Source organism: Thunnus maccoyii, chromosome 14 (genome assembly GCF_910596095.1).
Source record: "Thunnus maccoyii chromosome 14, fThuMac1.1, whole genome shotgun sequence".
Lineage (NCBI taxonomy): Eukaryota > Metazoa > Chordata > Actinopteri > Scombriformes > Scombridae > Thunnus > Thunnus maccoyii.
The window spans coordinates 9,350,881-9,370,142 of record NC_056546.1 but is presented as its reverse complement, the minus strand read 5'-3'; the positions used below and the strand labels follow the sequence as shown (position 1 = coordinate 9,370,142).

Genomic DNA, 19,262 nt, shown 5'->3' with positions numbered 1-19,262 from the left:
AACGGAAATTTTGTGATAGCTCCAAGTTCGGGCACTGTGACATGCACTGACGCTTTAAAAAAAAAAAAAAAAGTCCAAGCCCAGGTTGGTAAAATTTTTTTTAAATACATTTTTTATCATCTACTCTTTTGCCTTTCCTGAGCACGAGGCTGAATTACAATAAGCACAAAATCTCTCAATCTATCATTTCTGAAAACATGCATTTCTACGTCTCTAAGCACCCATGTTCTCGCAACTTACACCACTTGAAAGCCGAACGTATCGTGTGCTGGATTTCCCAAGTCAGACACACAACCTCCTGAGCTCCATTTGAAGGCAGCTTTTGGCTTTTTATTCAATCCATCTCAGGATTTCCCTGCCGTATACTTTCAGAAAGTATAGGACCCTGGTGAATGGTTAGTTCAATGCAGCAGATGAAATTGCCTCTTCATATGCAGGCAATTCAATCTCAGTTGCACTCTCTTGGACAGGCTAACCTTTTTATGAATGAGGTAATGATTGGTAGCTACACTTGTGTTGTTGATCACAGCCGTTCATTTCTGAATGAAGGATGTGAGAGTGGCTTTAATATATGGTGACAATTTAATGGAACTGTGTTTTTTGTGTTGTTTAGCTGTTTAATATGTTTGAGCTCTGACTGTAGGAGGCGTCAATCTGTTATTATGGAAACTCCTGCTCTAAATGAAGCAACAGGACATTTTCTAAAGGAATTATGTGCTAAATATTTATGGTAGTAGCAAAAGCAGTAGGGAATGATAAAGAAGAAAGAAAAAAAAGGATAGTTAAAGGGGTCATATCATGCTCTGTGATTTTCTGTTATTTATCTACTGTTATAATATTGGATATTGATGTTAAACTTGGTCAAAGTTCCAAAACTTGAGGTGAACGCATGTAAAAATGCTCCCTGAGAGTCCAAAGCCAGGGCTTCAGCCTGCTCTGAATGCTCTGTTTGCAATGTTACCTCTACTTCCACATTGAACTGACGTCAGATTATTTGCGTACCCCTACAAATGGCTGTTCGTAGTCTTTTTAGCTAAGGTTGTTGCTAAGGTTGTTCCACGGGTTGCTCATGTTGTCCACACACATATTGTGGATCTTTTTCAGGCTCAAACATGTACTGATGTATTTGAGAAGTTTCCATTCTGAGTAAAGAACGAGAAAAAGAAATGAAATCCTACCACTACGGTTTGTTAATTGTTTATATAACAGCCAGTTTCCGACAGAGGCTGAACTGAGGGGCTGCATAAAGAGCCAGTATCATATAAGTAGAGTTTTTTGAACTGTAGAATCATGCAAAGATATGCAAGTAGAGTAGAGACGCTGATGGATGGATTTTGTTACCTTCGGACAGAGCCAGACTAGCTGTTTCCCCTGTTGTCTTTGTGCTAAGCTAAGCTAACAATCTCCTGGTTGTAGCTCCACAATTAACTGACAAACATGAGAGTAATATCAATCTTTGCATATACCTCTCAGCCTATTTCCCAAAATCAAACTATCTCTTTAACATGAGCAGTGTTGAACAAAAAACTGCACCTGTAGAGAGAAAAGCCATTACTGTACTTGCTCACCATTATTACTATGTGATCTCTGGGGAGCACAGTGCAAAAACACCACAGTAATTATAAATTGTCACCATAATAAAAAGTGCAAGGTGTCCACATTAAGTAAAAGCTCTTATTAAAGATAATAGCCTAGAGGAAGAGTAACAGGTCAGTGGTAGATGAAAATCTAATTAATCATATTTCAAGAAGCAGACAAACCATGTGGAAAAGAGAAAGTTTAAAACCTTTATTTTCTTATGAAATTTTACTGTATATTAAATGGCTATTGCTGAAAAATGCTGAAAATCAGATATGACTTCATGAAAAGTTTAAGGTTTATAACTTTAAACTAGATTTAGGCACAATTTACAAACAAAATTAATTTCTCAATTTCATAGAACAGACTATATAATCAGCTGCCAGCATATTAGGTACACCTAGAACTGTAATTATGTCAGTCTAATACAACAGCCCTGCAATAAATACAACCTTCATTAAGGTTATGGTTTGTGTTGAAACTGTTATAGAGGTGTTGATTAAACTTCATGGTAATTTTGGAAGCTGTAGATGATTAATTATATTGAGGTATACTGAGACGAGGTCAACAACATACAACATTATACATACATTGTCAGTATAACAAACAGCTTTACAGCCAATTGTACCAAAATAACCTGGAACTGAGTATTCTAGCTATGTTGATATTGTCATAATTTTTTACTTCCTTTTCTTTTCTTTTTAGCCATTTTCGTGATTGTCAAGAAAATGGTAATGCAATAAATTATGTGCTTTAAATATTTTCTTTTTTTAAAATATTGTGTACACTTAAAGGACACAATTCATGCAGTTCAATATTTTCTAGCTATTAAAGTTGTTCTTTATACTATAAATGTTGCTAGAGGTCTGATCTCTGGACTTTTTTCCCTTCTCCGTGCACCTTGGAAGTAGGTGATGTTGTGCCAGAAACTCCTACTCTGCATCTACAGTTCAATATTTTCTAACAAGCTCTACGTATGTAGCTGTTGTGGAAGTGAGGGAGCTGATATCTGAACATTTCCAACATAAAAGTGTTGTATAAAGAACCCAAATCTGACTGCGTGTCTATTTGAGTTCACTGTAACTTTTTTTTCCTTTGGTGTTTGAGGAGTCACTCACCCTCTTACGCAGGTTGTAAGTGAGCAGCAGGTTTCTTGAGAAGTGGTTGGAGAACGCTGTGTAGAACTCCAGCACCTTCTGCAAAGCATCGCGTTTGATGACGTGGAGGTCGCAGTAGGTCAGAGCTCGGACGTTGGCGCAGGCTTGAGCAAGAGTCACCTCTTTCCAGAAAACATCCCCAAATACATCTCCCTTACCTGCAGAGGGAAGGCTGAAATTAAGCCTGTGTTTTCTAAATGTTTGCTCGTCACGGTAAAGAAAAGATCATTTCGGAACAATTTCTAACAAGGCACCTTTATAAAGGGGTTTGTAAGTTGTAACTAATGGCTTTATTAATCAATACATCATTTGCTGCTTCCATAGATTAGTCAGATGCCCTTTATAGAACAAATTTGGTTGTGAAATCCTACTTGCAGGTGTTAATCCTTTCTAATTGATAATAACAATTGTAAATACTGTTAATCTATTAATAGATACTCATAGCTTTCTCTCTTTCTAATAAATAAGTTGTCAATAAATGTATTTTCTTCCAAATATTTACCAACATTTTGGTCTAGAAATAGGTGTCCAAGTTGTCGATCCAGTCAAAGAGATTTTTCAGTCTTGCAACCCAAAAGTAGATCTTAATAATGGCTTGGTAAATGAATTATTAACATAACAGGTTCGCGTTATTTCAAGTCTGTCTTAAGGTAATACTCACATGCCCATATGTAAAGTGAGAGAGTTATTGTTCGCTGTAATTGGTCCATACTGACCTCAAAGAAAAACATATTTCAATGTAAGTGATGGAGGACAACATCCACAGTCCTCCTCCTGTCCAAAAATGCACTCAGAAGTTCAGCCAAAGTCAAAATGAGGTTTTAGTAATGTTAGTTAGTCAAATCAAGCGTCACTCCTTATGTCATCGTCCTTCTGCTGAGGCTCAAACACAGCAAACAGTCTGTAAAGCACAAAGAGGGAGTTTTGTAGTAAAAGGCTGTAACTTTTAACTCAGACTGCTGCAGCCTCATATGAACCTCTGCTGAACTTTAGAAGTTATTTTTACACAGAATAAGGACTGTATATTTTGTCCGCCATCACTTAAATTGAAAGTGCTTTGAGAAGAGATCTCTTCACTGCCAGTATGGACAGGAGTAACAACAAAACTCTACATGGGCATGTGTGTTGTATAAAGATGGACTTGAAAACCTATCTTTTTACCACTAATAAAGCCAGTAGTTACACCTTATCAACCCTTTTATAAAGGATGCCTTGTTAAAAAGTGATACTGGTAATTTTTTTATCAACCATGTAATCACTTGATTTTGCCCCACTCACCATTACGCTCTGTTTGCTTGTAGTTTAAAGAGAATTGCATCCTTAAATTCAAGTAATAACAGACTAGATGAAGGGGTAAACATGTTTCTCTGTCCAAATCCTACATTTTTTTTACATCAGGGAACCTCGGAGTATAATATCAGAATTAAAGGACCAGTCTGTAGGATTTAGTGGCATCTAGAGGTGACTAAATACCCCTCCCCTCAACCCCTCCCCTTCCAAGCGTGTAGGAGAACCTACGGTGGCCACAAATCCGCAAAAAATGCGAAAGGCCCTCTCTAAAGCCAGTGTTTGGTTTGTCCGTCCTGGGATACTGTAGAAACATGGCGGTGCAACATGGTGGGCTCCGTGGAAGAGGACCCGCTTCCTATGTAGATATAAAGGGCTCATTCTAAGGTAACAAAAACACAACAATTCTTGGTTTCAGGTGATTATACACTAATAAAATATATGAATATTATATTCAATTTCTGCCAATCGGTCTCCCAAAATCTTACACACTGGTCCTTTAAAAGATGACATAGCACACAGTTACCTGCAGCTAAATATGGGTTGCACACTGAATGGTGGTTAACCTGTTGACCAGGACAATATTTATACAGTTTTTACGACATTTTGCCACCTGGTATAAAAAGTCTGTAGCACATTAGATAATTTAAGTATTTGTAAGTGCTCAACGTGTTGACACTTGTGCAGCACAGTCAGAGCTGACCACGGCAGTGAGTCATCGAGAGCGCTATTTAAAGTCTGAAAGGCTCAACATGGCCATAAAACAACAACAAAAAAAACCCCATTAAGTATATAATGACTCAACACAATTTGCATCCAAATCAACAGCTTCTCATACATGAAGAATGCAGCAAATATTCATGAACTTGATTTTATGTGTCTGAAACATCTGATTAGTTCTTTGAAACACTTGATGACAACTTGTATAAAATGCAGCCTACAAAAGAAAAAGAAAAAAAGCATTAAAGTTGCAAAAGCATCAATAAACCTATCACTGATACACAGATGAGTTACAGTGATAAATGACATTTAGAGCTGTTGCACAGTATTTGGCCATTAAGATTAGTCTGAGAATTAGACGAGAACTTCTCACAGGTGTACTTTACATGTTGTTTCTCCTCCTAAGTGCCATTAGGATGTTAATGAGAATGCGATTCATAGTAGTGTTTTGTTTATCACTTGGGGCTCCATCTGGGTCAATGGTATCAGCCTGGCAGTATATTACTTGTTGGAAGAAGGAACTTATAGCTGGTTATTGACGGAAAACAGCCAAGACGGTTTCACTGGGGTTGCTAGAACACGCCATCCATTACTCACTGAATCAATTATTCAGCAAATTAATGGATGAGGTTTTAAAAAGCAAATACTCTGCTGGGATTTAATCTAACCAGCATAAGCAAAGAAAAAGATCCTCTCCTTTGCATCTTGATAAAGGTGACAAAGATAAAGATAAAAAGTATGGTAGACTCATTTCTTAGACATCAAGGTGCGATGGAAGAGTGGCTGGGCAATTTAGTGAAACTTGTTCCACAAATAGATGAAAATTGCCTATGATGCAGGTGAGAACAGAGCACCCAGAGCCATATGTTAATAGTTTTTGTTTTCATTTGTCACAGATATTGATCCTGACCTTTTGCTTGTGGCCCTCTGTACAACACTTGTTTGACAGCTCATTCTCCTCAGACAGAAAAACACTAAACCGAAGTCGCACAAATGCTGAAACACCACCCAAGGCTCAGCCAGAAAGTTTTATAATAAGACTTTATAATGAGATATGGGAGTTTTATTGTATCATTGTCTGTGTTTTGTAATATTTTGTGTGTATTGCAAAAACAAAGTGTTGATTTGTGTTCTAAAAACTCAAAAAAACCATCAGAATATAAAAATGTAGTAACTATGTATACATCTTTTTGGCCAGGCTTGTGTTTAATACTGACATATGAGGGTTTTATATACAGACCACGATTCAAAAATTCATGAGCCATTCTGAAGAGTTTCCTTAAGACTGAAACTAAGATCAAGTTGGCCAGAGCGTATTCAAAATGTTTCTTTGAGGATCGGGTATCTGTGTTTGTCCAGATCCTGAGTTCATGACTCAGCAGATGACGATCCCCAAAGGGCTCAGCTTTCACTGCAGTCAGAAACATTTTAGAAAGTGCTGCTGCACAGAAAGGAAAAAAAAGGAGGATTTTAAAAAAGTCTTCTAACAAACTAAACGTTGTACTATGATGCAAAAATGTTTTCTTACAACAGCGCTGGAGGCCCGTTTGTCTGAAAGGCCTGTCTGCTGTCATCGATGCCCATCCTTTTGGTGTTGATGTGATTCTCAGATGACAAATTCAGTTAGGGGCAAGATAACAGCAAATCTGCATCTTGTATTTTTGGTTTCAGTTGTATTTTAAGAGACCAATCTTTTATACACACATACCATAACTTTGTATTCTGAAAAATTAGAGCAGATCTGGGACAGGTCCTTCGACAGTTGGGGGATGAGAAGCCTTTACTGCCTCTTTGATGAAATAAACTGAAGTGATTAATTCCATTATTTATTATATCAATCCTCTGATTAGAGCTGACACAATTAGTCAATTAATCGATGAGTCAACTGACAGAAAAGTAATTAATCGAATAATCGAATAATTGTTTCAGTTATTTTTCAAGCCAAAATACTGAAAAAATGCTGAATATTCTCTAGTTCCAGTCTCTCAAATGCAAAGATTTGTTGCTCTTCTTTGTCTGTGTCATTGTAAACTGAATATCTTTGGGTTTTGGACTGTTGAAGATGTCATCTTGGTCTCTGGGAATTTGCAATGGGGATTTTTTTTTCTCATTTTGTGACACTGCATAGACTAAAAAAATTAATCAAAAAATTAATAATTAGATAAATTGATAATGAAAATGATCGTTAGTTGCATCTCTACTTCTGATTTCAATTTAGATAGAAGATATACATAAAAAATTTGGAAAATTTCTTCAAAAGGGTCTCAGAAGTCCTGGTTTCATTAAATTATTCAAGTGCATATGGCCACAACTATGTAAAGAAAAATATTAAAAACTCTTGCAAACTGTTTTAGGTCAGAAATATTTGCAAAAAAAAGAGATTAAGTACTTAAAGTCACAGTGAAACATATTAAATCAAAAGCACGTACCCACATTTACTGTAAACTCTTGTTTAGACAATACTACAATACAATACTTTCAGGAGTTTCAGGGTTGTTTGAATAAAAGTGCTCAACTCACCTAAAATGGCAACCACCTCATCATCTTGAATGACCTCCAGCGATCCTGACACCACAAAACAGAGGCTGTCCACACTTTCGCCAGCGTGGTAGATCAGGTCGCCAGGCGCACAGTGGATGGTCTGAAACTCCATGGCAAGCGCTCTGAGACACCCGTCGCTGGCCAGTCGGAAAGCCGGGTGCTCTTTAAAAACCTTCCGGTTGAGATGAACACAAATATCTGCTCTCATGTCCTTGGGACAAATCTGCAACACCTGGAAAAGCAAAGTTTGCAAAGATGAAAAGTCTGACTGATTTGTTTTTTATCCGGTTATACTGAAGGACATGTCCTCAGTATTCTTCTTGGATTTTGGGGGATTTAAGGAGCTGAGAAGGGATTTATATTCCACAATTACCCTAAAATTACATGGTGAGTTTTTCAACACTGCATCCCACAGTTGATATTCTTAAATCTGACAAATAAATCTGAAAAATAGAGAGAGAGTATTTCTCCAGCAAAATTCTGTCCCTTGCGTTGTGGATCATGCTTTGAAATAGCATGTCGACAATTGTGGAGGAAGATAAAATTAAAAACAGAAAATATTATTATTATATTATTTTTGGTTAAATAAATAGAGAAAAGGTGAAACATTTTAATTCATGAGCTGGTGGGCAGTCTTCAATAAATTTTAACCTTATTCAAGACTTGGTCAAGTGTGAACAAACAGTGATGAGGTCACTTTCTTACAGTCAGAGGAAAAAGGACAAAAAAAGTTATTAAGTGGACCTTGAGTTGGGATTGTTTCATCAAAGGACTGGAGAAGGAAACTTAATGAAAGTGCAGAAAAGATCCTGGTAGACCTTTATCTGTAGTCACTTTTTCAATATGAATATTAGGAACTTAAATGTATGAGATAAGATCATTTGAGGACTGTTTTACATTTGGTGATAGCCATTATTGTAAATCCATGCTACATGAAGGTACTTGTTGAACTGTGTGTGAACGTCTCAAATGAATTTCCACAGTATCTGCCTCCAGGTTATTGTTCTCAAAAAACAAATTAACTGTCACCAAAAAAAAAAGAAAATATAGCAGGTGTTTTCAGACTACAGATAACACATTTAGAGTTTCTTTGTTTCTCAGTAACTATCTATCAGACGGTACTGAATGCAGTTTTTCCACTATAAACATTGTTTCATGTTGGAGTTTCACATGAAGGTCACATGGACGCTGCTACCGACCGAGTCCAGTCGCCTCTCTGCTGAGTGTCACTGAGTGGCAGCGTGTTGTTCAAGTACACCTAATCAACAGGATGCCAGGTCATCGCAGGGCTCTGCCTTTAAAACAAATCTCTTTGAAGATGAATGTCAAGCAGAGAGGGATTATGTGCCATTTTTAGACCCTTTAGTGTGGCCTTAAGCCAAACAAATAAATGATATATAGATGCAGTGCAAGCTCAACACCTAAAGAGGAACACAATAAGTAACACGGTCTGATCATTTAGATTAACTACTTGGATGCAAAAGTTTAATAATTACAATATTCTTGACTTGTTAGATGTTATGTTTCTAATTTGAGGAAAGCTGTACTCAAATCGACAAGTGATATAAATGCTTTCTGGCTTTAATATCAACCAGACCATCAGTTGAATATAGCTGCTTTCATACATGATTTCCACTTGCTGAAATCATTTTAGCATCATCTGAATGAGTAGGATGGCTGTCTGCTTTTCATAGGCTGACACATTTTCCAAAAAAAAAAAACCCACCTCATTACTTTTACAAAACAAAATAACAATGAAAAGATAAACTGGGAACAAATGAATGAAGCAACTTTTCAGTGGCCCATTAGAGGATTAATTAGACATTTTTAGGAAAAATGCTTGTTTTCTTTCTTGCAGAGAAGATAGATACCACTCTCATATCTCTCCGTTAAATATGAAGTTAGGGCCGGGGGATGGTTAGCTTTGCTTAGATTAGCATAAACACTGGAAACAGGAAATAACATCTAGTCTGGCTCTGTTCACATCTAAGAAAACCTGCCTACCAGCACGTCTAAACTGAAGTGTAAAAAATGACAAATTGTGGTTTTACAGGAGGTTATGTGCTGGAATATTTCTTGGCTGGGAGCAGTGACTTCCTTGAGTCCAGGCTAGCTGTTTCCCCCTGCTTGCAGTCTTAATGCTAAGCTAAGCTAACAATCCCCTGACCCTAGCTGAGTGGTAACAATCTTCTCATCAACTTATGGCAAGAAAAAATGTGAATAGAGGGGGAGAATAAACAATAATACTGAGGAGACATTTACAAGCACTTACATACTACAGATTTATGTACCTTTTCAGTGTCTATACCCCGTGACATGGACCAGGTTGAGGCAATGTAGTCCATGACTCTTTCGCTCAAGCCCTTGGGCACCTGGTAGAGCTTGAGGAAGTCGCGGACGCTGTTCAGCATCTCATGGTAACGGTTCGTGTTGGCGTACATCTGCTGGAAGATCGTTGTTACGTTACCAAAGATGGTGGCATACAGAAGAGCTGAGGAAAGACGGAGACAAGGAAAAGGAAGAAGTTTTAATTTTGAGAATCTGAAGCGTCATCAAACAGTCTGTGTTGGTCTTGAAAATGAAGGTGTTTGCAGAAGATAAGATATGAACTACCCCAATATGTACTATAACTTTACTAAGTCACACAAGAAATAATTACAATTTGTTAATATTATTATGGTGTTTCGATGTATTGACATCATATGGAAAGAAATTTAAAAAGAGTGAAAGATGCAAATAATGTGTAATTTTGAGTAAAATCCTTCTGTCAGTGATTTTACTGAAAATTATCTGTATTCATTTCTCAGCTCATCCTGTGGCTCAGTGGGGGTTTGAAAGATTTATTAAAGGCTTATTAAAGCAAGGACACAATGCTGTAGTGGGATTTAACATGAACATAAACATAAATGTTTAATACATCACTTACAAGGAAATGAAAAATTTAATTTTTGAGGGGACAAAAAGGACCCAAAAGAATGATTTGACAAGATATTAAATTTTCTGAAGTTGAGATTAAACATAAACATCTCCAGAAATTGATTTACGAGACAATACCAATCTCAAAAACCTGGTTTACAAGGACAGAAAACATCTCAGAGTCATGGTTAAAAAACTGGATTTACAAGGACACAAAAATCAACAATACCTGGTTTATGAGGGCATAAATTTCACCAGGACTGGGTCTTAAAAAACAAACATTTCCAAAATCTGAATTTAAAAGGACATCAATATCCAAAGCAAGGCCACATAATTCTCTATTAGAATTTAGGATTTAACATGAAACGCTGTATTTACAAGGACATGGAAATCTTCAAAAAATATTTTTAGGGACACAAAAAATGACAGGACATGAAATTTGAAAGATGAAAGTTGGAGAATTTTGAGATTAAATATAAAAATATCCAGAAATTGATTCTGGGTTTAAAAGGACATTCACTTGAATGAGAAAGTGTGTCCAAACTTTTGACTGCAAGATTTAAAAAATAAACATTTGCAAAATTTTAATTTAAAAGAACATACATTTTTAAAGCTGAATTTACACTAAAATCTCCAAATGTGGGTTTAAAATCTGAGTGGACATAAAAATTGGTCCATCACATTGGTCGTACAAGGTTCTCATCTCTCACTGGTGATTTATACACTACATTACATCACATGATGTATCAGACCAAATTTGCACTACAACAATATTGTTTAATGGGATGAGCCTGATTAATCACATGGGAAATTAACAATTACAACTCATCATTCCCTCCAAATGTAATCAGCAAAACTCTCACCAAAAGGGAAAAAAAAACACGAGTATGAGTGTGTGTAACCATCCATCCACATGTAGCTACATCCTACTAACTTGTCTTGTGATAGAGGAATTACAAAAAAGGAAAAGAAAGCATATAGCAGTGCATCTCTGAGGTGGTTGAACTGGTGCAACAGCTGGCGTGTGCGTGGATCAAAGCCATCAGATGTCTGCTCAGTGTGTGTAGTGTTCTCCTGGCAATCGAGCCCTAATTAGCCCTGCAAGAAGGGACGGAGAGGAAACATGCCAGCCACACATTTCAATTATCCTCAGATGATGACAGTAACCTGTGCATGTGTTTGTGTATGATGCGTTTGTTTATTTTTTACTGCGCACAATCAAAGTGTTGGAAAACCGCACAGGGAATAATACTAATAAAAAAAAGCTATCAAAACTCCCCAAGGGCGAGGATAACCACAACTTTCATCTTTTCATCACCACCGCTTAATGGTACCGCCGTGGTTATCAACCTCTGCAGTATACTGCAATTTGCTTTATCACTTAACATGTTTTTGTTTGTAACATGTTCTCAGTAGTGCACATTTGCAGGCATCAAAATCAGAAGAAGCTGAAAGCTTTTAAAAAGGTTTGAGCTGATTGAATCTAAGATGTTTTGACATTCGTCTCCTTTTGAGGGCTACCTCGAGCTTGAGCGCAGATGGCAACGCTCACTTCTCTGATAAGCAGAAAATGCTGTGACAAAGGAAATTCAATCGGTCCCCGCGGAAAATGGAGCTTCATCTAGTCCCCAACAACGCTCTTTACTTGCTGACGTACACAACTTTGTCGCAGTGTTGCTCAGCATCCAACAGCTGGCTTGTTTGAAGGTAGTTAAAAGACAGTTGTCAGAAACTCAATCCCAAGGCCAACAGTTGCTATAGAAACAAGACATATGCATGGTCCCCCCCCCCCCGCCCCCCCTTCCCCATGCCGCCACCCCCCCCCCCCCCATCCCAGTCCCTCGTCACACTGTGATCTTCTACTGCCAGCACCGATCCAGTGCTGACGGTAAAAATAGAACAGTATCAGGGCATCCATATTTCATAGAGAACAGCCACGAACTACAGTAGATTGCATCTACAACTGAATCCTCCTGAGGCTGTCTGGTTTTTAAGATGACTTGTATCTCACAATGAAAAATGTAAAACAGAGACAAGTGTGCAGATGAGTTTTTGCCAGTTCTCCTGAGATTGTATTCATAAGCCTGAACAGCCAAAAGGTAGAGAGAGAGTGAGGGGATAATCATACTCTCGTCTCAGGGTTGAGACCGTGCCTGAAAAAAGTACAACAGAGGTGAAGAGTGATTGCAGAGGGATCGGAGGGAGCGCTGTGCTAAATTGATGTGGCGGTGTCAGTTATTGCTCCGAGGTGTTGCTCCTCCGCGTGCAGTCACACATAATGGCACCGCGCTGTACACTGCATTATGAGCCACACAAGCAGAAGATACCTTATAAATGTTTCATATCGAGATGCGGAAAGAAGGACATGCTGTGAAAACCTGCTTCCTTCTTAGCAGGTTCCTGTGAGTTTGTGGGGGCAGGTTTCTTAACAAAATAACAATCCAGTCAGTGTTATTTAGGTCTACAGTTCTGTGTGCAGGTAAACCAGAAGAGGTGACATAAATAGACATTATTCATGCTGTTAAAGGGAAACTTCACCGCTGTGATGATTTCTTAAAACTAGGTCACCTATGTAGAAGAAATGTGCAGTTATTTTTGAAATTGGTGCCATATGAGTAGAAAAAACTGAGAAAAAGGTTGTAGATTCCCCATATCGCTCTTAAGGGTGAATCCTACAATAACAAGAATGCATTGCACACGTCCCATACAATCTGCTACTGATGGCGTGTTACGGAACGAAAGGCGGCATGTACGTTTCCCAGCAAAGTGGCCGGTTAGCAGAGACAAAGTTCATGAGTTATATCTCTTTACTGAGGTTTATTTTCATTTACAAAACGTTTTTCCTAAAATCTGGATATATCATCGGTGTGCATGGATCATAAAACAAATTGCGCATTGGAGTCTGTTCAAATTCAATGCAAATTTACCGATACACAAGCCGAATGCTTCCAGAGCTGCCGGTGGACAGTCAATAAATGTCTCAGACTGCTGTCTCTATTTCAGCTTGGTTTGGGAAATAATTGTGGATAAAGCGGTGGAAAACTGCAACTAAATGCTGTTTCTTTTATCGTGATGAGGAGCTGGACGCCGTATTGTGATCAAAATCAGATGCAGTAACAAAAGTTACAGGTAACACAGTCGCTGATGTGCTGTTATGTATTCAGAGTCAAAGTCTGATATGATATTCTGTCAGAAAACAAAGTCAGGTTTACTAAATAACCACAAAGTTTGCTGAAACGCAGAGTTTTCAGTCTGTTGCCATTTTTCCTGACCATCCTCACTGGTCACCGGCCAATGCTACAAAGCCTCCGGTGGTCACTTCCTCCTCCACACTGTTGTCTGATTTTCCCTATCACTAGCGTAACATGGTAAGCGGAGTGTTTTGGGAGATCCACATTTGACCGTCCTTGAAGGAACCACTTAAAGGCCTGTAGTTCTTCTGTGCCCCCAACTACATCACTGTACACATCAAATGACGGCGCTGGTGCTGGATGAACAACAGATTTTGCAGCTGCACCCCAGAGACATAGAGAACATCGGTGACAACTGCAGGTATTTTTCATACTATATCCCTTATTCAGATAGCTAGAGATAAGGTTGAAAAATGGCAAAATGGTCCTTTAATGCCATTTTTCACCAATCTTATTCAGATATTGACATATTTGATGTCCATTTTGTTTGGATTTATCACTCATATATGGCCTCTTTACAAGCTTAAAACTGCCAGTAAGCCTCAAGTCTTGTTAAAATGCTCCACTAAACTGTGATCTCTGAGGAATAGCCTTCTTATTTGTTGTTTCAGCTGTGTTTTGTTTTTATGAGGCATTTCAGAAATACCGAGAACTTATGTGTGATGCATCACGCTCCAGTAAATCTCAATAATTCAGCACAATATGACACAGCAGACTGAGGTAATGAGTCCAATGAAAGCAAGAATAACAGCTCCTTCTTTACTGCACAATACTGTGTTAAAAGTGGACTGACTGCAGTTGACAATAGTTTGATGGGGCTGAAAAAGAAACTGACAGAATGGTAGAAGCTACACACAAGTCTTTAAAAAACAATTTGGAACTTACTTTTACATAGATGAATGTCACATACATTCACACAGAATACTGTGTCAGTGTATTTTGTTTATTTCAGTTTTACTAACTTTTAAAACGGTTCTGTAACACTGGTCACAACAATGTGAACAAATCATTGCCCACATCTTATATTTTTTTCAGCCTTTCAAATAGCTTTGGTGATTAAATTAGCATATTTGTTCAATTAATAAGTTAGGAAGTAACCTCTACTAGCAACCGCTACTGCTAAGTGCTTCTGTGTGATACTGAAGTGAAAACAAAAATCTTATTTAGTCTGATAATCAGGCTAGATGCAGCTTTGTGAGAGACACTAGATGCTGGAAAATTGACATTTCTTTCTTTTTATTTTAAAATTTGAAAAAATATTGAAACTTTTGAAATTAACAAAATGGAAGAGAATGTCGGATGTTTAAAATTGAATGATAAATTAACTATGCAACATTCATTACACATTTTTATCATCAAAATGCAGCCATATTCACCATTCACACAATTAATAATCATAATTAAAATCAAATAACCTCACATGTAAAAAGTCACTGAACACATGTTGGTTTCAATATAGTGAAATGTGTAAAACGTCCAGTGTATTCAAGTGTTCCCAGAAATACACACATGCTTTGAAGCTCAAAGGGGTTTTCACATGTGATTTTTTTGTTAAAGGAATCTACAGAACAGTTGGTGAAAGTGCCTTTGGGAACAGAGGTCTATGGTAGTTGAAATAAAAGTGCAGTTCGTGATTGTGGCATTAGAAATAATTCAACCTGAGCGGCATATTCTAAGTTAAAGGGGAGTTGGAAATATTGCTCAGCTAATCAACTGTAAAGTTCTATTTTCTGAACAGTGATGGCTCTATCTATAATTCATTTATTCACCTACCTCAGTGGATTGTGGCTTTAGAGAGTGTAGTCATGCTTCTCATGTATCATGTATCTGCTACATTAGAGAGAAGATAAAACGCCTCCACTCACATCCAATCATCATCATGGCCACGGCAAAGATTTTCTCTCCATCTGTCGTCGGGGCAATGTTTCCAAAGCCGATGCTCGTCAGACTGGTCATGGTGAAGTACAAGGAAGTGATGTAGACAGAGTCCTTGTTTGGGCCGCCCTCCCACTTCCCTGAACCGCTGGCGTTGAAGCGGTACGGCGTGCCCACCGTCTCAGCCAGGATGTAGAGCCAGCTGTCCATGCGCACGATGTTGGTTTCTTCATCGATAACCTCGTAATCACCGATGCTGTACCTGGAGTATGAAGAGGCAGGAATAGTCAGTGATGTATTAAACATTTAATTTCACACTTCACCTTTGAATTCGCTGGTGTCTTGGAGGAAGGCTGGGAGATGAGAAAAAAACACCTCAGAATAAAAATTAGGGGAATCCGACCAAGCGGCAACTACCAAAGCTTGAGACTGAAACCAACGTGGAAATACCTTAAAGTGCAATGCCACTGAAGGCTGCTAGATGCTGGCTCCAAAAAACCCCTGACTCCAATTGACTCCCATTCAAAAGGCGTCAACTTCTCTTTAGAAATACTAAGTCAATCATTTTTTCAAAGAGTCATTATGGTCTCAATCACTAAATTCAGACCCTCTAATAAGTGTGCTGGTGATCATTTTGGAAAATATTGCACCATTAATAAGATGTGAAGACTTATAGTAGCTTTGGTGTCTATCCTGTGGGTGTTGACTGACAGCTGTAATTGACAGTTGGCTCACCTGCTGCTCTCCAAGTGGCTCCAGGAATCACTCTGAGTCAGACTATTGTCGCAATATTTCGGTAAGTTTAATGTTACTCGATTATGATACCTGACCTGTTAACACAATTTAGCTAAAGTAGCAAACATTAACCTAAGTGTGCACCACTCGGTAGCGTTAGTGTTCAAACTGGCTCAAATGCAAACATCTATATACAGTCTATGAATCCATGATGCAGCAAACAGTGTTTACTGTCCGTGTTATTTTCCTTCCTTCTGTCTGTTTTTGGATTTCTGCTGATGTGGTGAACATTTAAAAGGAAATACTTTCATATCTTTTGTGTATTTCCTTTTAAATGTTCAGCACATGGTTCATGTCTCACAGTTTTTAGACTTCATTTGACCTGATAGAATTTGACAAGAGAAAGGGGTGGCTGCTGTTGTTGTGAACGGCTATTAGCTGCTGTCATCTGAGTTAATGATGGTTTAACTTTTTCTTTTTTTTTCAACTTGCTGCCACAGCTTGTCATGTGACCATAGCAACCACACAAACCACACAGAGGGCAACGGGAGCTATTTTTACTGGTACCTGAGTTGACTGGATTTGGAGCAACATCAGCTTCAAAGTTTGATCATCATTATTATCATTATCAAACTGTATGTTAGTTGAAATCTTGTAGATAGACATCATATTATGGTTGATAATGAATATGAAGAATCTTATAAAGGATGGGTCAAATGTTTGTCATGACATTAAAATACACTGAACTGAGTACACGTGAAAATATGAGGATTTGTACAGCTGGATTTACATCATAATTTAACCATAAAAGAACATCTGCAAAGGAAAAAATAGTGTTTAGCATCAACTATCAAACATATTTTTCCTGTTTTTATGCATGCAGGACATTAAGTTGTCGTGTTGGCATCTGTCTGTGTCAGTGTGTCTGATCAGTCTGTGTGTGAGTGTAGACGTTGTCATAAACATAATAAATCAGGCACAACACATGATGGAAACTTAATGCCTCCACCACACTTACCCCCCTTAGAGTAGATGATCTGATTAGACTTTGGAGGCCCGTGCTCCATAAATTTGCATTTTAATGAGGAAAAACTAATTCTCTTGAAACCTCTCTAACTCTTTGTGGCTTTAAGGTACGGAAAACACATCATTTTAATGTGTGAAAACAAGTATGTTGACAAAAAAATAACAGATAATTAATGCATTAATTAGCTGAATCAATCACCTCATTATAATAATTGGCTGCGCTATTAATGTATAACGGTGACGGCAGAACGTAACAGTTTCATAATGTGTTATGTAATTTATATGTGCAAGTATGGTAACCTTAAATTTCTCTGTTTTTATTCACTTTTTGACAATTGTATGAATGAAACCCTGATTGAAATATATATACTGTCCATACTATGTTGCGCTGTAATGGCAGATACGGAAAAAAATGGAGATTCTTTGGTGAAATGTAATAAAAAAATGAATAAAAACTAATGTCATGACTGTGAACATACCAAATGCAAGCCAGCCAGTGAGCAGCCAGTCCAAAAACACACACCAGCAGGACCAGCACAGCCGCTCCGTACTCGATGTAGTGATCCAGTTTACGGGCGACCCGACCCAAACGGAGGAGCCGGACCACCTTGAGTGAACTGAAGAGACTGCTGATCCCCTAAAAGAAGAATGAAAGAGGAGAGTGAGAGAAAGAGAGAGAGGCAGACATCAGAAACAAGATTTGTAGAATCATTCATTGAAGATTTGCTGTCAGTTTGTAATTAAAAGTGTAAATTAGTTGACATTGGAAGTATATTATTAATATCAAAATGGCACTGCTCTAATACTTTATCATTGTCAATATTTAGATTATAGTCCTAGTTTTTAGTTTTAGTTCAGTTTCTAATTAAAATTTTAGTTATTTATGATTTTCTTATTCTGTTTTCCCTTCTTCCTCCCTCTCACTCGTCTGTCTATCTATTGATCTGTCTATCTTGCACAATATGTACTGTCTTAAACAATGTAGGTGCACAATCAGCAAGTACACAGTCTGATTTTGAAGAATTACCTTGTATAGCTTTTCATGTAAAGAAATAATGCGCAAGATTTAATATACTTTAATTGGAAAAAACACATCAAACGTGTCTGTGTGAAATTTCTGTGTCTTGCTTAAACTGTATATATGTTTATTGTCTTGAAAAAGAGAGATCCTAATGAGTCTACCTGTTTAAATAAAGGATTAAATAAAAATATGGCACAAAAAATATGTTATATATATACAGTATATGTAGTTTTTCCCTGCTGTTAACATCTTTGTTGTCTGTTAACTTATTTATGAAATAAATATAATCTTCAGCAGATTTCACTCTAAATAATCATATTTTTTATTTAGTTTAGTTTCTCTGAGCTCACTGAAAATAAAGAGTTTAAGCCGTTTACCTACGATCTTGATTTGTGACATCACAACTAGTTTGGAAGCCAATCCTGGTTGAATATAAAACTTATACAAGTGTGATGTGGAAACTTGAAGCCTCTCAGTGCACAAACACTGAGAAAGGACTTCACAGTGAAGTAGGAGACATCTTGTGTCCGGCAGTTGAGATTTTGAAATTCAAAATATTTGCATATTCATAGACTCTGGATTTTTAATGAGGGAGAAAGAGGAGATGTCATGTATGAATGTGTATGAACTTGTCTTGTGAAGTAAATATACAACATTAACAGCAAACACAGAATATACAAAGAAGATGCAGAAAAACGAAAGTGTTAACATATCTGGAGTCAAATTTAAAAACATTCCTGTGCAATGTGATGAAATATTACAACATCTAGCGGTTACATAACCAGCAGCTAAATGTCTACTCAGCTTAGCTGTATATTGAAAAACCCACCCAGGGATTCAAACAGATATTTACAATCCCATCAGTCTTCTTTGTGACGGTCTGTGCCGGTGGTACTCTGTGTTTGTGTGTATGTGTGCGTGTGTGTGTGTGTGTGTGTGTGGTGGGAGGGGTATTGATTTTGCTAATGTGCTGTGGTCTGCAATGCGAGTACAACTGCAGCGCTCGCTGTCACTTGATCTGATCTAGCTTCCTGCCAGACACCTCAGCTCCTCTTCAATCCCTTTACAGACTTGAGCCTCTGACACAATTCAATTATCAGTGCAATCGTGCTTTTGAGTTCTGCAGGAAACTCTGCAAATACATAGTTGATTTTGAGTTAGATAAGAATATGAACAGCACTGTGCCTTACTGTAAGTATAGAGCTAAAGCAAGTA

General features: G+C 37.7%; 1 protein-coding gene across 2 annotated transcripts in view; it reads right to left on the bottom strand.

Moving 5' to 3' along the window:
• Positions 1–19,262, bottom strand: part of kcnh1a (potassium voltage-gated channel, subfamily H (eag-related), member 1a) — a 42,963-nt gene that overhangs the window by 3,208 nt on the left and 20,493 nt on the right. For both annotated transcript variants that reach the window (XM_042434175.1, XM_042434176.1), the window contains 5 exons: positions 17,506–17,663; positions 15,256–15,527; positions 9,575–9,774; positions 7,263–7,515; positions 2,697–2,893 (listed from right to left, as the gene is read on the bottom strand). In XM_042434175.1, coding sequence (XP_042290109.1) covers positions 2,697–2,893; positions 7,263–7,515; positions 9,575–9,774; positions 15,256–15,527; positions 17,506–17,663 — 1,080 coding nt within the window. The remainder of the gene's footprint in view (positions 1–2,696; positions 2,894–7,262; positions 7,516–9,574; positions 9,775–15,255; positions 15,528–17,505; positions 17,664–19,262) is intronic.